This window comes from Cetorhinus maximus, chromosome 29 (assembly GCF_964194155.1).
Source record: "Cetorhinus maximus chromosome 29, sCetMax3.hap1.1, whole genome shotgun sequence".
Taxonomy (NCBI): domain Eukaryota; kingdom Metazoa; phylum Chordata; class Chondrichthyes; order Lamniformes; family Cetorhinidae; genus Cetorhinus; species Cetorhinus maximus.
Window position 1 is genome coordinate 2,006,406 of NC_135907.1, and position 23,510 is coordinate 2,029,915.

The window sequence follows — 23,510 nt, forward strand, 5'->3', positions numbered from 1 at the left end:
AGTCTGACCTCATGCCGTAAAGCGGATCGTGTCCCCGACCTTCCGCTGTAAAGTGGATTAGCCCATGAGTTGGGGCCGCTGAACGAAAATATGCGAATTTGAGCAGAAGGTTCGCGGCAGAAAAATGAATGGAAAAGCGGCGGTTCCGGTCACCGGCTCCGGCCTGGGGTTCAGGCCGGGGACCCGGGGCCCGGGGCTGGGGGGGTTGGTGTTGAGGCCTGGGGACTGGGGACTGGGGTTAGGGTTAGGGCCAGGGCCTGGGGGTCTGGGGCCTGGGGGTCTGGGGCCTGGGGGTCGGCGTTGGGGTTGAGGGCCGGATGTTGGGGGGTCAGATTACCCAACTGATGCCCCCCCCGGGGTGATTGCTGCCCCAGTGACTGGAGAAGTTTCTAGAATCCGTCAGTAATTTTGAGCTGATCAAAGTCAGTGAGAATCGGCGATGGGGAAGTCACCCCCCCCTGATCCCCCACCCCGACCCCCATCCCCTCTGACCCCCCCCCCCCGACCCCCATCCCCCTTGACCCCCCCCCCGACCCCCATCCCCTCTGACCCCCCCCCGACCCCCATCCCCCCTGACCCCCCCCCGACCCCCATCCCCTCTGACCCCCATCCCCCCCATCCCCTCTGACCCCCATCCCCTCTGACCCCCCCCCGACCCCCATCCCCCCTGATCCCCCACCCCGACCCCCATCCCCCCTGACCCCCCCCGACCCCCATCCCCTCTGACCCCCATCCCCTCTGACCCCCATCCCCCCCATCCCCTCTGACCCCCATCCCCCCCCTCCCCATCCCCTCTGACCCCCATCCCCTCTGACCCCCATCCCCTCTGACCCCCCCGACCCCCATCCCCTCTGACACCCCCATCCCCCCGAACCCCATCCCCTCTGCCCCCCCCCGACCCCATCCACCCGATCCCCATCCCCCCCGATCCCCATCCCCCCTGATCCTGATACCCCCCCCGATCCCCATCCCCCCTGATCCCGATACCCCCCCCCCGATCCCCATCCCCCCCGATCCCCATCCCCCCTATCCCCATCCCCCCCGATCCTGATACCCCCCCCCATTCACCCAATCCCCCCTGATCCCCATCCACCCAATCCCCCCACCACCCACCCAATCCCCCCCGATCCCCATCCCCCCGATCCCCATCCCCCCATCCCGCTCCTCACTGAGACCACCCATTTCCATCTCCATAACATCGCCCGACTTCACCCCGTCTCAGCTCATCCGCTGCTGAAACCCTCATTCCTGCCTTGGTGACCTCCAGAGTCGGCTATTCCGACACTCTCCTGGCTGCTCCCAATCTCTCCCCTCTGTAAACCTGAGGTCATCCAAAACTCTACTCAAGTCCTGATGAAGAGTCATATGGACTCGAAACGTTAACTGTGTTCCTCTCCGCAGATGCTGTCAGACCTGCTGAGTTTTTCCAGCTATTTTTGTTTTTGTTCTAGATTTCCAGCATCTGCAGTATTTTGCTTTTATCTACTCAAGTCTTAACCTGCGGCAAGTCCCATTCCCCTATCACTCCTATGTTCACTGACTTACACTGGCTCCCGGTCAAGCAACATCTTGATTTTAAAATTCTCATCCTTGTTTTAAAATCCCTCCATGGCTTCACCTCTCCCTATCTCTGTAACCTCCCCCAGCCCCACAACCCTCCAAGATCTCTGCACCCCTCTGATTCTGGCCTCTTGAGCATCCCCGCTTTTAATCGCTCCATCATCAGTGGCCGTGCCTTCAGCTGCCTGGGCCCCAAGCTCTGGAATTACCTCTCCGCCTCTCTCTCCTTCTTTAAGACACTCCCGAAAGCTTTTGGTCACCTGTTCTAACACCTTATGTGGCCCCCCCACCCCCATGTCAAATTGTTTGGTAATTGCTCCTGTGAAGTGTCTTTGGACTTTTGCTATGTTAAAGGTGCTATATAAATGCAAGTCTGGTCCTTTGCATCATGGGTTACATTGAGTCTGCCTGTTCCAGTAGCGCAGGTGAATGTAGAGAATGCCTGACCTCAGAAAAGTGAAAATTTATTTTTCCTGCGTAATAAGACTCCCTATCAGTACAAAAAAAGCCTTCCTATCCTCAAAATCAGTTTCCTGAAAACTACTCTCTTTTCCCAAATAAAGGATTTTTTTTATTTTGTGGGATATGGGCATCGCTGGCAAGGCCAGCACTTGTTGCCCACCCCTAATTGCCCTGGCTTGCTTGGCCACTTCAGTGTCAACCACATTGCTGTGGTTCTGGATTCAGATGTAGGCCAGACCAGGAAAGGATGGCAGATTTCTTTCCCTAAAAGGGCATTGGTGAGCCAGGTGGGTTTTTACAACAACTGATGAAGTTTTATGGTCACCATTACTGAGAAACTAGCTTTTAATTCCTGATTTATTAATTAAATGGTGGGATCTGAACCCATTTCCTTAGAGTATTAGCCTGGGTCTTAGGATTACTAGTCCAGTGACATGGCCACTGACTCCCTCGTCTTTCTTTCCAGTACGCTGATCCTGTCCTGCCAAACATGTTTGTTCTGGTGGAGATGGTGGACACTGTGCGGATCCCGCCCTGGCTTTTTGAAAGGAGATTAAATGATGCCATTGCTGAAGAGCTGAACAAAAAACTGGCAAACAAGGTACGAGTCAGAGCAACTGTTGCCAAAGCCGTTTCCAAAGTAATTTGCTTCATTTCATGCGTCATTTATATTACTGAATTGCTTTGAAAAGGGAGTTGGATAAATAAACTTGATTGATTTTGATGAGGTAACAGAAGGTTGATCAAGTTAATACAGTAGACGTATATATGTGTGTGTATATAAATGACCTAGATTTGGATGCAGGGAGCAGCGTTATAAAGTTTGCAGATGGTACGAATGTAGTAGATAGGATTGAGGATAATGGTAGGCTTCAGGATGATCTAGACCAGGTGGTGAAACATGAAGTTCAATGTGGATAAGTGTGAAATTAAGCACTTTGGGAGGACTAATGGAAAGACAGCACGAATGCTATTAATGACACGATTTAGAGACCTGGCTGTTCATGTACACATCCCTAAAGAAGGCAGGAAGTTGATAAGATGATTAAAGCCAATGGATTTCTTGGGCTTATAAATAGAGAAATTGAATATAAAATCAAAAAGATTGTGCTGGTAGGACTTGATAAATCACTAAATATGTTTCAGAATATTGTGGTCAATTCTGGGCACCACATTAGGAAAGATGTAAAGGCCTTTAGAAAGGGTACAGAGGAGGTTTACCACCCAGGATGTTACCAGGGATGAGGGACTTCAGTTCTGAGGAGAGGTTGGAAAAGTTCGGACTCTTTTGGGAACAGAGAAGGTTAAGAGGTGACTTAATCGTGGTATCAAGATGATGAGAGGTCTGGATAGGAATTTTTTTTTTTTTATCTATCTGTTCTCTGGCGAATGGGTTAACTGCTAGAGGTAATAGATTCCAAATCATTGGCAAAAGAGCGAGTGGTGCAATAAGAGTTGTTTCTACTCAGTGTTGTCAGGATGTGGAATGCTGGACCTGTAGAAGCAGTGGGAGTTGATCCCATAATAATTTTAAAAGGGAGCTGGCCAGGTACTTTGCGGCTGAGGAACTTACAGGGTTACAGGAAAAAGAGCGAGAGTATGGGACTAAGCACAACTCTTTCAAAGAGCAGGCACAGACACGATGGGCTGAATGGCCTCCTTCTATGCTGTATCATTCGAAGTGGTACCACACCGGGATACTGTTCAAAAACTCCTGCTGGCATTCCCAGGTGTTATCCCTAAGCCTGTTTCTTCTGCCTATCTGGTGAATGGTTCATAACAGGCCAGTGAGTGAAAAATATTTCCTGCTTGCTGGAGGGTCACAGGCGAGTTCAATCTGTACAAGCTGGAGAAATGAGGGCAGAAAGGCAGGGAATTGAATATCATTTGCTTTGACCTGGTTTTGATGAGCTCATTGTAGAGGAGGTCTGGACAACAGGACAAGAGGTGATGGATAGAAACTTGTCAATATTCAGATAGCTGATCAAACTAAGGTTGGAAAATGGCTGGATTGAACCGCCAGGCAGGGAGGGGGAGATAGAGCTGCACGTTCAGTTGAGAATTTTTCCCCATTAAGTCTGATTGCTGACTGTGCCTCTCTTGTTTCTTTTCTCTGCAGGTTGTATTTAATGTCGGCCTCTGTATCTGCCTATATGACATTACCAAGCTGGAAGATTCCTACATTTTCCCAGGGGATGGTGCATCTCACACCAAAGGTTAGACATCTTCCAGTAAGGAATAACCTATCTGTTTAGTGGATCTCAACAAAGCAGTATTTCCATTTCCCTCCTATCAGGGCTAGAGGGCTGGGGCATAATGTCAAGTAGAATATGCTGCACAGAAATAGGCCATTTGGCCCGACCAGTTTATGTTCCACGCGAGCCTCCTCCCATCCTTCCTCATCTAACTCTTATCAGTATGACCCTCTATTCCTTTCTCTCTCTTATGAGCTTCTTAAATGTACCTATGCTGTTTACCTCAACTAGTAAGTTGGTAGCAAATTCTACATTCTAAGGTAAGGTGAGAGCAACTGCCCTTGACATCAAGGCAGCATTTGACCAAGTGTGGCACCAAGGAGCCCTAGCAAAACTGGAGTCAATGGGAATCAGGGGGAAAAATCTCCACTGGTTGGAGTCATGCCTAGCACAAAGGAAAATGGTTGTGATTGCTGGAGGTCAGTCATCTCAGCTCTAGGACATCACTGCAGGAGTTCCTCAGGGTAGTGTCCTCGGCCCAACCATCTTCAGCTGCTTCATCAATAACCTTCCTTCCATCATAAGGTCAGAAGTGGAGGTGTTCGCTTATGATTGCACAATGTTCAGCATCATTCACGGCGACTCAGATACTGAAACAGTCCATGTCCAAATGCAGCAAGACCTGGACAATTTCCAGGCTTGGGCTGACAAGTGGCAAGTAACATTCGTGCCACAAAAGTGCCAGGCAATGACCATCTCACACAGGAGAGAATGTAACCATCGCCCCTTGACTTTCAATGGCATTACCATCACTGAATCCCCCACTATCAACATCCTGGGGGTTAGCATTGACCAGAAGCTGAACTGGACTAGTCATATAAATACTGTTGCTACAAGAGCAGGTCAGAGGCTAGGAATCCCGTGGCAAGTAACTCACCTCCTGACTCCCCAAAGCCTGTCTAATGTCTACAAGGCACAAATAAGGAGTGTGATGAAATACTCTCCACTTGCCTTGATGAATGCAGCCCCAACAACACTCAAGAAGCTTGACACCGTCCAGGACAAAGCAGCCCGCTTGATTAGCACCACATCCACAAACATTCACTCCCTCCACCACCGACGCACAGTAGCAGCAGTGTGTACCATCTACAAAATGCACTGCAGGAATTCATCAAGGCTCCTTAGCACCTTCCAAACCCAGAACCACTACCATCTAGAAGGACAAGGGCAGCAAATAGATGGGAACACAACCACCTGATAGTTCCCCTCAAAGTCACTCACCATCCTGACTTGGAAATATATCACCGTTCCTTCACTGTCGCTGGGTCAAAATCCTGGAACTCCCTCCCTAACAGCACTGTGGGTGTACCTACACCACGTGGACTGCAGCAGTTCAAGAAGGCAGCTCACTGCTTTCTCAAGGGATATTAGGGATGGGCAATAAATGCTGGCCCAGCCAGTGATGCCCACATCCCGTGAATGAATAAAAAAAACACTCCTGAATTCTCGATTTCAGAATATTGTGGCCAATTCTGGGCACTACATTTTAGGAAAGATGTAAAGGCCTTTAGAAAGGGTACAGAGGAGGTTTGCCACCCAGGATGTTACCAGGGATGAGGGACTTCAGTTCTGAGGAGAGGTTAGAAAAGTTCGGACTGTTCTCTTGGGAACAGAGAAGGCTAAGAGGTGACTTTATCATGTTTTCAAGATGATGAGAGGTTTTGATAGGAAATATTTTTTATCTGTCTGTTCTCTGTTGAGTGGGTGCCTATGTTATATTGATCGCTACTTTTGCTCTTCCCTACACGTTAGCACACTCTCCTTCTGAATATTTTATCAAAACATTTCATAATTTTATAGGCTTTTATTAGATCACCCCTCTTTCCGAGAGAAAAGAGACTCAGTCTATTCCTCCTTTCACCATAGATATGACCTCACAGTTTGGGGACCATCCTTTCAATTGTTTTTTGTCTCCTTCTCCAGTGCCTCTACATCCTCCTTATAAATATGGCAAATAGAACTGAATGCAGTAATGAAATGGCGGTCTAACCAGAAGTTTAGCATAATTTCCCTACTTTTCAGTCGTGTCCCTTTAAAAATAAGCCCTAGGCCGGGATTTTCCGGCCCCTTTGTAGCGGAGCTCGTCACAGGAGATTTGGCGGCCCGGCCAAAAGTCCATTGACTTTCGACTGGACTGGACAATCCCAGCGGTGGGCAGGGTTGGAACACCCCACCCCTGGTGTTTGGTTTGCTTCGGCCTTGTTAACCTTCACCTTTACATTAGTAGTTAATGCATTTGTGCTCCCAGATTGCTTTGCCTCCCCACCCCAGTTCGATTGTTCTTTTCTAAGCAATATGTGACCTCCTTACTTTTACCAAATGTAATATCTCCTACTTAGCTGCGTTGAAATTAATTTGTAATTTACATGCCTGTTCTGCAAGTTTATTAATGTCTTGTAATTTGTTGCAGTCCTCCTCAGCGTTAACTATTCCCCCATGATTTGGTGTCATCCACAAATTTAGAAATTGTGTTTTTGATTCCAATATCTAAATTGTTAACATAAATTATGAGCAACAATGGTCCAAGCACTGATCCTTGTGAGACCTCAAGCCCCACCTTCTACCACTGTAAAATAGCTATGCTTTACTCCTCTCTGCTTTCTGTCTTTCAGCCAGCCAGCTGTCTATTCTGCCACTTATCCCCTAGATCCAAATCACATAAGAAATAGGACCTGGAACAGACCATATGGCCTGTCGAGCCTGCTCCGCCATTCGATATGATCATGGCTGATCTCAGGCTTTAACTCTATTTTCCTGCCTGCTCCCCATATCCCTTGATTCCCTGAGAGACCAAAAATCTGTCTACCCCAGCCTTTAATATATTCAATGATGGAGCATCCACAGCCCTCTGGTGTAGAGAATTCCAAAGGTTCACAACCCTTTGAGTGAAGAAATTTCTCCTCATCTCAGTTCTGAATGATTGGCCCCTGATCCCGAGACTGTGCCCCTCTGTTCTAGATTCCCCAGCCAGGAGAAACCACATCTCAGTATCTACCCTGTCAAGTCCCCTTGGAATATTGTATGTTTCAATGCAATACATACACACTCTGACCTTATTCATTAGTCTATTATGTATCCCTATGTAATCTTATCAACAGCCATTTGGCAGTCTCTTGCTTCTGCCTATGGGTTACATGTGGGAACAGTCAGGGACTTCCCTCCTTTATGTTGATGTCCAGTTGTACACTCCCTCTTTTCATGTAATCTAATAAATGGCATAAAGGGGATAAAGGAATTCTCTCCATCTATTATATTGTTCTATGATTCACTGTGTGTGTTTGTCTTTCGTTCTCTTTCTCTCTCGTCTTTTTTGCACAAGAAGATTTGTTGGAAACTCATTGCCAAGCCTCTGCCACTGTCCTCTGCTATCTCCCTCTTCCTCCATAGTTACATGATTCAGGTGCAGATTCCTTGTATTGTAGAACTTGTGATGAGGGAATGCCTTCCCCCAGTCCCTCACCCATTGGGATACCTGTATTAGCCTTACTCAGGTTTTAGCACATCCGTCTCTGACTCAGAGTTGTGGATTCAAGTCTTGCTCTTGGTTGGTGGTAGCTTTTTTTGGAAGCAATGTTCAACTGGGACCCCCTATGTCTGTTCAAGTGAATATGGAAGATCTCACAGCACCTTCAGAAGAGCAAGGGAGTTCTTCCAGTATTCCCTATCGGGACTCATTCTATAATACCACCAAGAACAGATTAACTGACATTTTTCTAATTTGCTGTTAGTGGGATCTTGCTGTGCACAATTTGGTGGCCATGTTTGTCTGCATGACAACACCGTACTGCAGATGTGCAAATGTGATTTATTGGTTGCAGTGTTTTGGGACGACCTGATGATGTATAAATGTAGCTTCATCCTCCTTTAAGTGTTATATTTCCTCCTATCCCTGTTTTCCCACACAGTACATTTCCGATACGTGGTCTTTCGACCCTTTCTGGATGAGATTATAACTGGCAAGATTAAAGGCTGCAGTCAGGATGGAGTCCACGGTGAGTGACTCGTTATTTGAAGTTTTCAGTTGAAGTTTTTTTTCCCTCCCTGGTTTCCTAGCTTCCACTCCTGGCTCTGATTGCTCACTTCTGGGTTGAGGCTTCTGGTTCCCCACCCAAGTTCACCAAGACTAGATGGTGTGTCAGTTGGCTCTTTGACTGAGGTGGGTATTACTGTGAGCATAATCCTTTTCAGGCCTGATGTCCACGACTCAAGCCTCGGTAACAATCAAGCAAAAACTGCAGCTCATTCCAATTGGTGCCTTGGTTGGTTATGGCAACTATTCTGTCTCTAATCTCACTGAAACAGCTTTCGAGTCACGCAGCCCAGAAGAAGGCCGTTTGGCCCATCGAGTCCATGCCAGCTCTCTGAAAGAGCTATTCAATTAGTCACCCTGCCTAGCTCATTCCGCATAGCCCTGCAACGGTTTCCTTCTTATGTATTCCCGTTTGAAAGCGTTTATTGAATCAGCTTCTACCATCCCTTCAGGCAGCGCATTCCAGATCATCATAACATGCTGTGTAAAAGCAATTCTCATTTCCCCTAGGCCTTTTTACAGAATAAAAAAGTTGTTACAGCACAGAAGGAGGCCAATTGGCCCGTGGTGTCTGCACCGGCTCTCCAAATGAGCATTAAGATAAAAGCAAAATACTGCGGATGCTGGAAATCTGAAATAGAAAGAGAAAATACTGGAAAAACTCAGCAGGTCTGACAGCATCTGTGGAGAGAGAAATAGAGTTAACATTTTGTGGGGTATGTGAAACATTCCTTGTCCCAGTCCTACTCAGGCCCCCTCTCACAACTCTGTTTTTCGGTACATTGACTATTTTGATGCCGCTTCATGCTCTTGTCAGGACCTGGAAAAATTTATCAATTTTGCTTCCAATCTCTACCCCTCCAACACCTTCACGTGGTCCATCTCCGACAATTCATTTCCCTTCCCTTACTTGACCTCTCTGTCACCATTTCTGGTGATAGGCTGTCCACCAATATTCATTACAAGCCACTGACTCCCACAGCTACCTCGACTACAGCTCCTCACACCCTGCTTCCTGTAAGTACTGCATCCCATTCAGTTCCTCTGCCTCTGTCGCATCTGTTCCATTTTCCAAAATAGCGCTTCTGACATGTCTTACTTCTTCCTTAACCGAGGTTTCTAACACAGTGTGGTTGTCAGGGCCCTCAACTGTGTCCAACCCATCTCCCATGTCTCTGCCCTTGCACATTCCCCACCCTCTCAGAACCATGATAGGGTCCCACCTTCCTTACTTTTCACCCCATCAGCCTCCGCATTCAAAAGATTGTTCTCTGCCATTTCCGGCAACTCCAGCGTGATGCCACCACCAAACACATCTTCCCCTCACCCCCCAGTCAGCATTCCATAGGGACCGTTCCCTCAGTGACACCCTGCTCCATCACCCCCAACACCTCATCCCTTCCCACGGCACCTTCCCATGCAATTGCAGAAGGTGCAACACCTGCCCCTTTACCTCCTCCCTCCTCACCGTCCAAGGGCCCCAACATTCCTTTCAGGTAAAGCAGCGCTTCACTTGCACTTCCCTCAATTTAGTCTACTGCATTCACTGCTCCCAATGCGGTTTCCTCTACATTGGAGAGACCAAACACAGACTGGATGACGGCTTTGCAGAACACCTTCAGTCTATCCGCAAGCATTACCCAGACCTCCGTGTCGCTTGCCATTTCAACACACCACCCGGCTCTCATGCCCACATGTCCGTCCTTGGCTTGCTGCATTGTTCCAGTGAAGCTCAACGCAAACAGGATGAACAGCACCTCATCTTCCGTCTAGGCACTTTACAGCCTTCCGGACTGAATATTGAGTTCAACAACTTCAGACCATGAACTCTCCTCTACCTTCACCCTTTTTTTAATCCCCTTTTTTAAAAATTAAAAAAAAAATTTTTAAATTAATTTATTCATTGTTTTATCCCCTTTTTTTATCTCCTTTTTATCCCTTTTTCCCCAAGCATGCCACCACCCCAACCCCAAAAGGACCATCTGTTACTTGTTCCATGTTGTTCTTTCACAGAGCGCTGACCCTCGTTCTGCTATTAACACATTCTGCTTTCTTACCTTTATGCCACTATCAGCACCTCCTTTAGCCCTTACCACTACCATTAACACCCCTTTTGTCTTTTTATCCAAGACACCTTTGTCAATCTCTCCTTAGCCCCCACCTATCGCTGGCCTTCTATCCAGCTTCACCTGTTCCATTCCCCTTAAACAGTATAAATTTCATCACATTTCTAGTTCTCTTTAGCTCTAAAGAAGGGTCATACAGACTTGAAACGTTAACTCTGTTTCTCTCTCCACAGATGCTGTCAGACCTGCTGGGCAGAATTTTACGGCAGCTCAAGTCAATGGAGATTCTAATGTCTCGCCGCTTTTTACAGCCCTGTCCCCTCCGAAACGGGGCCGTAAAATTCTGCCTGCTGAGTTTTTCCAGCATTTTCTGTTTTTACTCCAAATGAGAAATTCACTTAGTGCCATTCCCCACCTTCTCCCTGTAACCCTGCACATTCTTCCTTTTTGGATAATAATCGAATTCCTTTTGAATGTCTTGATTGAATTTGCTTCCGCCACACCCTCAGGCAGTGCATTCCAGACCTTAACCACTCGCTGGGTGAAAAAGCTTCTCCTCATGTCTCCGTTTCTTCTTTTGCAAATTACCTTAAATCTGTGCCCTCTCATTCCCACCAATGGGAACAGTTTTTCCCTATTCAGCCTGTCCAGACGCCTCATGATTTTGAATACCCCTATCAAATCTCCGCCCAATTTTCTTTAAGGAAAACAGTCCCAACTTCTCCAATCTATCTGTGTAACTGAAGTTCCTCATCCCTGGAACCATTCTCGTGAATCTTTTCTGCTCTCTCTCCGGTGCCTGCACATCTTTCCTAATGTGCAGCGCCCAGAACTGGACACAATGCTCCAGTTGAGGCTGAGTCAGTGTCTTATACAAGTTCAACATAACCTTCTTGCTTTTGTACTCTATGCCCCTATTAATTATCTTAAATCTGTGTCCTCTGGTTGCTGACCTTCCTGCCAGTAAAAACAGTTTCTCCCTATTAAAATCCCATAAAATTTTGAACAACTTCATTAAATCTCCTCTTAACCTTCTCTGTGCGAAGGAGAACAATCCCAGCTCCTTTAGCCTCTCTACATAGGGGATTCCCTCATCCTGGTAAATCCGCTCTGCACCCTCTCCAAACCATCAGCATTCTTTGTAAATCCTTTCTAAACACATTTTCAGAGTTGCACATTACATTTGAAGGTGAGACACTTGGAATTTGAACGCAGTTGGTAATTTCAGTGCAACTGCTGCTGGCGTGTTGAAGAATGGGATTGGCAGAGGTACCAACAGAGTCAGATCTGAGTATATAGACACCAAAAGGATGACATCCGAACCAAGAGGTTACATCTATCAGGAAAGAATGAACAGGCTGGGTCTCTTTTCTCCAGAAAAGACAAGATTGAGAAGTGACCTAATAGAGGTCTTTATAATTTTGAAGGGATTTCATAGGATAGATATAATGAAGACTTTTCAACCTGTGCCCAGTCCAAAGCTAAGGGCCATAAATATAATATGGGGTGGGTTACAGTTCACTCAGGGAGTCTGAGTTGCTGTGGTAACATGCACTTTTACATGTATTTTGTAGCTATGGATAGTGATGGTGGAGGCTGCATCGTTCTTTCCATCACACAGCTGACCAGAAATCTCTCCTGCTCTTACTGCCTGCCATTGGCGTGTGTTGAAAGGATTTGCAGGTTGATTCTCAACCTGTTTGGCCGCATTTTGCACGCGCCTTCTTTAGCCATGAAGTCCTGGGGTGGGACTTGAACCCGGAGCTTCAGGCTCAGAGGCTGGGACACTACCCACTGCACCACAGGACCTCCTACAAATATGAGATAGTGACGAATAAATCCAATAAGGAATTCAGGAGGGGTTCCTTTACCCAGAAAGTGGCTAGAATGTGGAGTATTCTGCCACATGGAATAGTTGAGGTGAATAGTAATAGGATAAAAGTGAAATACTGCAGATGTTGGAGATCAGAAATAAAAACAAAATGCTGCACATACTCAGCAGATCAGGCAGCATCTGTGGAGAGAGAAAGAATTAATGTTTCAAGTTCAATATGACTGGGATAGTAAAGGGGGTTAATTGAGGGAGAATGGTTTTGAGGTAGATCAACTGAGATTTAGCTGAATGGCAGAGCGGGCTCGAGGGGCCAAATGGCCTACTCCTATTTTCTGTGTTCCTATTGATGCATTTAAGGGGACGCTCACAAGATGAACATACAAGTAGGAAAGGAATAGAAGGAGGTGCTGATAGGATGAGAAGAGGGTATGGACATGGACCTATTAGGCTGAATGACCTGTCGAGGTTATAAATACTCTATAATATACAAATACATACATATCTCTTCTGATCGGAGACCAGCGCCCTGCTGTCAGGCATTAACTCCCTGTGGGTTTGCACCCACAGTCAAACAGCTTTCTGACCCTTGCTCCCCAGAATGTGCTCTCACTACTGTGAGCTCACAGAGGATGACTATGTCCCAGCAAGAGTCAGTGCTCTCAGGAAATGAAGAGGAACATCTGGATATACATCAGGATTGGGTGTCCTTGCTTCCGCAAATTTAATTAAAGGGACAGTAAAAGTGAGCAGCGTTGGAATTTCTGTTCCCTGAGTTGATTGGTCTCAGTCAGACCAGTGGGGAGGCCTTGGATTGCGAAGGAACGATTGAGATTTTCCCCTCCGGATTACTATCCAAGCACTTTTGCTGGAGTGGTTGTGTGCATAATGGATGAGGACAAAGCCACCCTGACAGTGATAACCCCACTGTGGCTCAAACATAAAGAATGGCTGTTCAGGCGAGGCACCAGAGGAGGGACCAGCACCAGTGTAGCTGTCTGTACGCCCTTTGTCCCTTGATAGAGTCGCAGGGAAATGGAGCCTGGTTGAAAAGGATGGAGGGTGTTTTTAGGTTGATAGCAGCAGTACGGTTAATGAGCAGGGATTTATCAGGAGTAAGGAATCGTCTTTCGGAAGAAGTCAGCTCGGAGGGCTTCTTACTGCTGCTGTTACGTGGTTGTGACAGTAAAACCCAGTATGTGGATATCTGTTTTTCCCTCACCTTGATACTTGACCTCAGATGTTGCCTGGGGGTGGTGGGGGATGTGGGGTCAGTTAATCCTAATGCAGAGACCATAGTCGTGCCAATCCAGATGACCGCTTAAGGATAATACCGGCAGAGAGCTATGAGGTGGGCATCTGCCCCTCTGTTGTACTGCTTGATCAGGCATAGGGGGGGAGGAAATATGTTTTTAATGCAGTGGTTTGACTCCATTGAGTTAATTTGACTCCATTGGCTGTACATTCTGCAGCCTGTTTCTCTGAACAGCTTGTCAATGTGAATGTCTGAGAGATAAGAAGGTTGTCCTTCATAATCCAGCAATGTCAACAGTCTGGGTGTGTTAAAATAATGTCTTTTTTGCTGCTTATGACTTTGGATAGGAGATGGCTGCATTTTGCTCATCCCACGGAGGCATAAGTTGTTTTTTTTATCGTCTGTTAACAAGTGGGGTTTGGATTGAAATCCAAGGAGGGAGTGGAGTGACTTAGGATCAGGGTACCAGTCAATGAGTTTGGATTTGTTCAGTCCACTCATTAGTGTGCTCAGGATTCCAGCATCCTGCACAAATTAGGGATTCTTATTTCTGGGAGTCACCAGAAACAGTTCGGAAATGGGAATGTGGGCCCCGTTGCATTTTTCAGTCCCTCCCCCATCCTCCCTACTCCTGAAGGTTCTGAACCGTGCTGGAATTCCCTCTCAGCACCGTCACAGTTAAACTTGCTTCACTCACACAATCAGCACAGTTCCAGCAGTGGGCAACGAGATAGTGATCAGGAGCTGGGGCCCTGGCTGATCAGTCTGCCTTCCTCCTCCACCCTCCCTCCCTCCCTCACCCTGTGTGTTGAGTTTAATGCGCAGCCCCCACTGGTTAAAGTCAGCTAGTTCAGCACACATCCTGTGACCTTTCTAACCGATATGGCACAAACTGGGCTTGTGTTCCCTCAAGTATAGAAGATAAAGGGGTGATCGTGTTGAGGGGTTTAAGATGATTAAAGGATTTGATAGGGTCGACAGAGAAGAAACTATTTCCTCTGGTAGGGGTGGGGAGGGGGGTGCGTGGAGTCCAGAACAAGGGGGGAGAACCTTAAAATTCGAGCTAGGCTGTTCAGGGGTGATGTCAGGAAGCACTTCTTCACACATTTTGAGGTTGTTAAAAAGCACTGTTGAAATGCAAATTCTAAATATCTATCTATGTCTGCCCCAGTGATGGCGTGTGGAAATCTGGAACTCTCTCCCCCAAAAAATCTGTTAAGGCTGGGGATCAACTGAAAATTTCTAAACTGAGATGAATAGATTTTAGTTAGCCAGGGGGGTTAAGGTTAAGGTTTATGGATTCAAGGATGTTGATGGGTTATGATACAGATCAGCCATGATCTAATTGTTTGGTGTAACCGGCTAGATGGTGTGAATGGCTTCCTCCTGATTATACAGCACATGACACCATTTACCTACCAAGGCATTGGGGGAGCTGCCACTGTCCAAAGTGATGGCTTGCAGAAGGGTTTCTAAAGACCTTACAGTGAGGAGGTCTGTTGATGCTGCTTCTGATCTTGCTGTGCTGTGGGGACACGTTCTCCTGAGCCCTGAGATCCCATCTGACAAGTTTCTTCAGTGTTGCTTCATTGGTTTAATTCAGTGGAATCCCACATTCGACATATTGAGGGCTATTTACATTGGGGAATGAAACATGATTGAAGTTCTTATCCCCACGTCACTATTGAACATTTTGAGGTCAGATGCAGAGGGTCTTGTGGTGCAGTGGGTAGTGTCCCTGTCCCTGAGGCAGAAGCTCTGGGTTTGAGTCCAAGGCCAAGGAAGGTGCATTCCTAACGTGGCCAAATGGGTTGAGTATCAACCTACAACTCCTTCCAACACACGCCAATGGCAGGCGGTAAGAATGGGAGAGATTCCTGGTCAGCTGTGTGATGGAAAGAATGTTGGAGCCTCTACCATCACTATCCATAGCTCCAGACCACTTTGCATGGAAAAGTGCAGGTTGCCACAGCAACTTGGACTCCCTGAGTGAACTATAACTCCCCATCACTGGGTCAGATATAAATAGATATTTAGAACTTGCATTTCAATAGAACCTTTTATCACCTCAAAATGTCCCAAAGCGCCTTGGGTCCACCTCAGGAGGCAGTGGCGTAGTGGTATTGTTACTGGATTAGTAATCCAGAAGGCCAGAGTAATGCCCCGGGTACCCGGGTTCGAATCCCTACACGTTCAATAAACATCTGGAATTAAAAGTCTCACGATGACCATGAAACCATTGTCGATTGTTGTAAAACCCATCTGGTTCACTAATGCCCTTTAAGGAAGGAAATCTGCTGTCTTTACCTGGTCAGGCCTACATGTGACTCCAGACGCACACCAATGTGGTTGACTCTTAACTGCGCTCTGAAATGGCCTAGCAAGCCAGTTGTATCAAACCACTACAAAGTCTAAAAGAAATGAAACTGATTGGACCACTCGGCATCGACCTAGGTACCAGAAACAACGTCAATGTTAATCCTGCAAAGTCCTCCTTACTAACAGCTGGGGGCTTGTGCCAAAATTTGGAGAGCTGTCTCACAGACTAGTCAAGCAACAGCCTGACATAGTCATCCTCATGGAATCATACCTTACATATAATGTCTCAGATACCATCTGCAAGCCATCACCATCCCTGGGTATGTCCTGTCCCACCGGAAGGACAGACCAAGAGAGGCAGTGGCACAGTGGTATGCTGTTGGGAGGGAGTTGCCCTGGGGGATCCTCAACATCGACTCCGGACCCTATGATGTCTCATGGCATCAAGTCAAACATGGGCAAAGAAACCTCCTAATTATCACGTCCCTTGCACCCTCTCCCCCTCCTTCAGTTGATGAATCAGTGCTCCTCCATGTTGAACACCACTTGGAGGAAACACTGAGGGTGGCAAGGGCGCAGAATGTTCTCTGGGTGGGGGACTTCAATGTCCATCACCAAGAGTGGCTCGGTGGCACCACTACTGACCGAGCTGGCCGAGTCCTAAATGACATAGCTGCTAGACTGGGTCTGCGGCAGGTGGTGAGGGAACCAACAAGAGGGAAAAACATACTTGATCTCATCCTCACCAACCTGCCTGCCGCAGATACATCTGTCCATGACAGTATCGGTAGGAGTGACCACCACATAGTCCTTGTGGAGACAAATTCCTGTCTTCACATTGAGGATACCCTCCATCATGTTGTGTGGCACTACCACTGTGCTAAATGGGATAGATTTCAAACAGATCTGGCAACTCAAGACTAGTCATCCATGAGGCGCTGTGGGCCATCAGCAGGAGCAGAATTGTACTCAACTACAATCTGTAACCTCGTGGCCCAGCATATCCCCCACTCTACCATTACCACCAAGCCAGGCGATCAACCCTGGTTAGATGAAGAGTGCAAAAGGGCTTGTCAGGAGCAGCACCAGACATACCTAAAAATGAGGCGTCAACCTGGTGAAGCTACAACAAGCGGAGGAGTTTCCTGTACGGGCTGCTGCTGCACATCCTTTACTTCCTTGCCCTCACCCGCCGCCTGGACAGGCCCTGGCACGCCTTGTTGCCGTCTGGCAGCGGAAGTCCCCAGTGGGGGGCCCTCTATGGCGGTGTCCTCCCACTTTCCATCAGGGACCTGGAGTGGAGGGTGTTGCATGCAGCCGTCCCATACAATCGCAGTGTGTGTCGGTTCAGACTCCCAAGTCGCTTGCGTTTTTTTGCTGCCTTGTGTAGTCCGTGGACCACACTTATATAGGTAGTTGTAGGCTGCACCCCTTTTTTTGTTTCTTGTAAAACCTTTTATTGTTGTTTTATTTGCATTTCAGTCCCACGCTCCTGATCTACGGGCACCTGGTGCGGAGGGGGGCCAAAGGGAGGAGGACCTCCTCGTGAAGTTGCTCCTGGACCTGGCCAAGTTGGCCATTAACAGGTCCAGGCAGCGGGTGATCAAGGGTCATCTGGCCCGACTGTCTGCCCCTCTTCTGTGGCTATGTTTGCGGCCGGGTGTCCCTGGAGAGGGAGCACACGGTGTCTGCTGACACTGTCGAGACCTCCCACGCTGGGTGGGCACCGCGGGGACTGGGGTGTTTTATTGACCCTGTTAATCACATTTTGGTTTAATGTTGGTAAGTTTCCTTTAAATTTTGTCTTAATTTTTGCAGTTTCCCTTTAAGGGGTTGCCTTTTACTTTGTCCCTGATTTTGTTAATTTAGTTTAATTGGTTTTGACTCAAAAGAGTTACAACACTGGCATCTAACCAGCAATGTGAAAATTGCCCACCAAGGCTCCTAGACAGCATCTTCCAAACCTAAGGCCACTACCATCTAGAAGGACAAGGGCAGCAGATACATGGGAACACCACCACCTGGAAGTTCCCCTCCAAGCCACTCACGATCCTGACTTGGAAATATATCGCTGTTCGTTCACTGTCGCTGGGTCAAAATCCTGGAACTCCCTCCCTAACAGCACTGTGGATGTACGTACACCACAGGGACTGCAGCGGTTCAAGAAGGCAGCTCACCACCACCTTCTCAAGGGCAATTAGGGATGGGTAATAAATGCTGGCCTAGCCAGCGACGCCCACATCCCATGAATGAATTAAAAAATGCAGAGCTTGTGGATGAGGCATATACAACATGTTCCTTCATAAGATGCCAATTCCTCATTAAAAAAGCTGCTATCATCTCACTGTTGTAATGTAGGCAGGGTGGCAGCTAATCTTATCACAGTTTAGATGTAGGGTAAAGTTCCTGATCTTTCTAAACCATGTCAGTGTAACCCACAAAGCTCAAGCATCTATTTGTTTCTAGATCTTGCTGCTTTACCCTGTTTGAGTGTTGAATCTGGAGGTTTGGAAAGGGTTTCCTTTGGTGCTGTTGCCTGATTAATTGGATGAACCCTAATCTGAGCACTAGATCTGTTCATACTGATAACGTGAGAAAGTAGAACCTGGGTTCAGTCTGGACAGTGGGCCCCCAAAGCTCTATGGTACACATCAATGGGGCCCACAGAGATAAAGCTCCAACAGAGCACCTCCGCCTGTATTTCCCATACCTTGTTGAATGGCATTGTTAGCTTGTGGGTTGTTGAGTAGAATCATTACAGCACAGAGGAGGCCATTTGGGCTAAATCCACCATTCAGTAAAGGTTGTGTTTGCTGCCAGCACTTTGCATGCGCAGTTACATTGTTTTACTCTGTGACATCATTTTGAGCGACGGAGTCAGCAGCGGCCAAGAGCAGAGATGCTTATCAAACAGTTATTAAAGACATTTTGCCATGACTTTTGAAAGATATTTTAAGCAAATACAGACACTGTAAGAAAAACACCAAGCAAGACCCACTCTCCAAACCAGTTCAAAAATACACATGTTGTGCTCAACAACGTTTACCCCACAGCTCTCCAAACAGGAGGAGGCCACCCAAAGGACACAGTGGACTGCTGTCGCGGGCATTGATTCGGTGGTTTAACCTCACGATCTCACTCACGGCCTCAGTTAGTAACAACGTTCTCATTCATCAGGCGCCAAACTGCTCCAACCACACATGATTCATTCAGTCCCATACCCACAGCTCTGATTGGCTTGCACACATCACCCCGCCCCCTCAAACTGACATATGACCTTACTATTGGTTGATGTGGATTTCCAGCATGTCCAGTTGCCCACCCCCTCTGTGCTATCAGGTTAGGTTGTGTGACAGTCCCCCTCTGATGGATTTTTGCTGGCACTGTGTCTCCTGCCAATGACACCAATGGCTTTCCATGTGGACAAGTGCGCATGCATAGATGGGTATCAGCAACTATCTTGCGTGGCCATCTTGCATTGACAGGAGACACTTCAATAGGATCATGGCTAATCTGACTGTGGCCTTTCTCTGCCTGCCCCCCATAACCCTTGACTCTCTTGCCAATCAAAAATAACTCAGCCTTGAATATATTCAATGAGCCAGCCTCCACTGCTCACTAGGGAAGAGAATTCCAAAGATTAACAACCCTCTGAGAGAAGGAATTCCTCCCCGTCTTAAATGGGAGACCCCTTATTTTGAAACCATGACCCCTGGCTCTAGATTGCCTCACGAAGGGGAACATTATCTCAACATTACCCTGTCAAGCTCCCTCAGAATCTTATGTTTTGATAACATCACCTCCCATTCTTCTAAATTCCAATGAATATAGGCCCAACCTGCTCAACCTTTCCTCATAAAACAAGCCCTTCATCCCAGGAATCAGCCTCCTCTGAACTGTTTCCAATGCAAGTATATCCTTCCTTAAGTAAAGAAAACCAAAACTGTACACTACTCCGGGTCTATTCTGTCCATACTGGCTCCAGTGTTGAATTACATCTGCTTTGTGCCATTGACTCAAACTCATGGAGACTACCTCAAGTTTCTTTCATCCTGATACTCGGCCAAGATTGTAGGGGGTTAGTTTTCGATTGTGTCACTGCGGGCTGGTTGTTAATCTGGGTCCCCCGCAGTGTTAGGCCAATGTCTAACCTATTAGAAATATCCTTTACTTCACTGCTGTTCCTTCTCTTTTCCTCACAGTGACCCTGGGATATTTTGATGACATCCTCATCCCTCCAGAATCCCTGCAGCAACCAGCCAAGTTGTATCCTTCAGTAATTGGTGACCATGGGAGATGGATCCTCCCTTGGGGGTGGGGATGTGAAGGCACAAGCCCCTGACCCTAGCAATGAACAAGGCCCCTGGGAATGAGAAGCTTGTTTGAACTCCTGTTCCAAGTAGAATCTGGAGTGACTTTGGCTGAAAGACTTTTCTGCTTGTAGAGGGGGGTCCATAAATATAAGTTAGTCACTAATAAATCCGGTCAGGAATTCAGAAGAAATCTCTCGTCCCAGAGAGTGTGGAGCTCATTATTTGAGTGGTTGAGGCAAATCGCATAGATCCATTCAAGGGGAAGCCAGATAAACACATGAGGGAGTAAGGACTAGAAGGATCTGTTGACAGGGTCAGATGAAGAGGTGTGGGAGGAGACTAAACATGGACCACTTGGGCCAAATGGCCTGTTTCTAAAGTGTAAAATTCTGTGTCAGTCTGGATGGTGCCACTTGCCCATTGAAACATGATTTGATGGTGTTGGCCAGGATTTCCTTGACTGGGCTGGCAGTGATGAGACGGAGCAGGTGTGGGTGTGGGAATACGAGACTGACGAGGGTACACACGACCTTTACATGGATGTCGGGGAGGAGGTCAGGCTCCGAGTGGTGGACGAAACCTTTGTAGACACCTCCCCCACTGGGCCCAGCACAGCTGACAACTCGAACTCGAACTCGACTGCCCCAGCAGAGGAGGCCCAGAGGAAGGAATCTCCCTACACCCTGACGGTAAGACACATCTGCCTCTCTCAATTAGTGTAGGGGGGTCAGGGCTGTCCTGGGGTAGAAAAGAGAGGCTTGCATTTATATAGTGCCTTTCACAACTTCAGAATGTTCCAAAACGCTTGCAGCCAATGCAACCCTTAAAAACAACCAAGAAAGTACTTTTTGAAATCTAGTCACTGTTATAATGTGGGAACTGCATCAACCAATTTGCATACAGGAAGCTCCCACAAACAGCAAGGTGACTGGGTCACCTGTTTCTGGTGAGACTGTTTGTGGAATGAATATTGGCCAAGGCACTGGGAAGATCCCCCTTTGAAATAGTGGCATGGGATCTTTTACATTCGCCCGGGAGGGCAGACATTTCACCTGAAAGATGGCATTTCTGACACTGTGGTACTCACTCAGTATTGCACTGCAGTGCAAACCAGTCTGCGGAAGAGGTGCTTGAAGGAGACACTCCTTCAGGAGGAGCCTAGATGGTGCAGTGTTGACATACTGCCCTTGGTAAAGTGGATGGGGGAGGTGCGAGTGGTTGAGCCCTCCCTTGCTCAGCTCCCCATCTGGTTGGAGAGCGAGAGAATCGCATCGAACAGTTGTGCTAGTTCATTGCCTGGTGCTTCCTGCTTGCTGGGTGTAGGGTGAGATTGGCAGTTGCTGGGAGAGAGAGAACTGTTGACCTCGTGTGGAGAGTCTAGTGTGTAAAAGACGGACAATACAAAAAAAATCTACTTCAAGTAAAATCCAAGCATTGTCCTGCATCCAGTAGCGAAAATAAACTAGAGCATCATCACATCACATCATGGTGCTCCACTGTTGTGCCTGTTTCTCTGAGAATCATTAACTGCCAGTCTGTGTCTTATTTTCTCCCTCCATCTCTCGGTGTATTTCTTTGTATGTTTCACTGTCTCTCTTTCTCTCTCTCTCTGTCTTTCTCTTTCTCTCTCTCTGTGTCTCTCTCGCTTTGTCTCTCTCTCTGTCTCTCTCTTTCTGTCTTGATCTGTTTGTCTCTCTTTGTTTCCCTCTCTGTCTGTCTCTTTCTTTGTCTCTCTCTCTCTCCCCCTGTCCCCGCCTCTCTCTCTGTCTATCTCTCTCCATCTTTGTCTGTCTCTCTTTGTCTCTCTCTCTCTTTGTTTGTCTGTCTTTGTCTCTCTGTCTCTCTCCCGTTGACTCTCTCTGTCTCTGTTTTTCTCTCTCTCTCTTTTTGTCTCGCTCTATGTTTGTCCCTCTTTCTCTTTGTCTCTATCTGTGTGCGTGTCTCACTCTCTTTGTGTGTCTCTGTCTGTCTCTCTCTCTCTCTGCACCACCCCTCCTTTACAATATTGTGTTGTGGGGGTGGGGTGTTTGTGCTGAAACAAAATAAGTAGGGAAATGCCCACTTTACTCTTGGTCTATTTCTACATATGGTTCCAAATTCTTTGCAGGGCTCCATCAGTGAGCCGGGACTGGGGCTCCTGTCCTGGTGGACGAATGGTTAATGAGCAGGACTCAAGGCCGTCACTTTGAATGCAGCACGAACACAATAACTGCCTGCACGGAACTGCAACTGAATCTGGCCGTGCTTAGCCGAGCGATTCCTGAAGGGTCCAGTCTTCTGAGACGAGGACAGACACTGGATGTTTAACGAGAGCAGGAAGCATCTGGCGAGCAAGATCCAGCTGCAACAGAGTGCATTTTACTAACCAGCAAATAAACATCATGAATGCTCAGTGGAAAGTGAAAATGACTTCCAATAAAGAATATGCATTTGCTTTGAGGCAGTGTTGACTACCTCACGATGAAGAGTAATGGTGTGTGCAGTACTAGCCTTGCACTTACTGACTTAATAACAGCCTATTTAAGCAGTAAATTAAACAAGTTTGATCAATGGATTTTGTTGTGATTTTTAAGCAGTGTCAGTGTTTACAACTCCTGCCCTGACGTCATGCTGCTGACCTTTTACAGGTGTCGGCCTGGCTTAGCTGGGAGAACCATCACTTGTAGATCTGAAGGTCGCAAGTTCAAACCCAACTCCTGGCCTTCAGCTCATGAATCCAGGACGGGAGTGCTGCACTGACAGACAAATCAGTCTTCAGATGTTACATTACGCCAAGGCTCTGTCTGAAATATCCCGAGGTAGTTTCTGACAAAGAGAGGAGAGATTTTCCAGTATCTTGTCCTGACCTGTGCTATCTAAACCGGATAAACTGAACATTCATCTCCTGGATGTATTGGAGGATCTTGCTGTGCACAAAATGGCTGCCATATTTTGCTAGCCGCTGTGAAATGCTTAGTGACATGACAAATGAAGGCCTTTCTGACAGGCCTCAAATGGCTGGGCAATTGGAGTTTGAAGGGGTTTCAGTTCTTCCTTCCATTGTTCCTGTTCTCTTCTGTTAAAGAATTGGTGCATTTAGTGAGGAAGTTCCTGTGAGACCAGAGCCATGACTGGGGTTGGAATGTTTCTGCCTTGGTCATTTGCTAAGCTGAGTTGGTATATGCAGCACCAGGTGCGATACTAATCCCTACAGAGCAGGACGATCTGAACCCTGCTGGGTTCTCATCTCAATCAGTGAGGAAGTGGTAGTATTGGCGAAGTGTCAAATGGGAGAATTCTACCTGTCTGTACTGTCCATTAATGTTCCTGTTAGCATTCCCCATTATGAATTCCTGTGAACAGTATCATCCCAAGATCCTGGAACTCCACATCTGTCAACGTGTGGGAGCCCCCTCCCAAGTTGCAGATACCTGCAACAG

At 47.3% G+C, this 23,510-nt stretch overlaps 1 protein-coding gene across 1 annotated transcript; it reads left to right on the plus strand.

The window, feature by feature from the left end:
• On the plus strand, nucleotides 1-22,641 carry polr3h (polymerase (RNA) III (DNA directed) polypeptide H). Its single transcript, XM_078532021.1, has 7 exons — nucleotides 1-109; nucleotides 2,489-2,623; nucleotides 4,142-4,238; nucleotides 8,183-8,269; nucleotides 19,981-20,044; nucleotides 20,564-20,780; nucleotides 22,199-22,641. Exons 2-7 carry the CDS (start codon nucleotides 2,513-2,515, stop codon nucleotides 22,250-22,252), a joined length of 630 nt encoding a protein of 209 aa, XP_078388147.1. The 5' UTR covers nucleotides 1-109; nucleotides 2,489-2,512; the 3' UTR covers nucleotides 22,253-22,641.
• The last annotated feature ends 869 nt before the right edge of the window (nucleotides 22,642-23,510 follow it).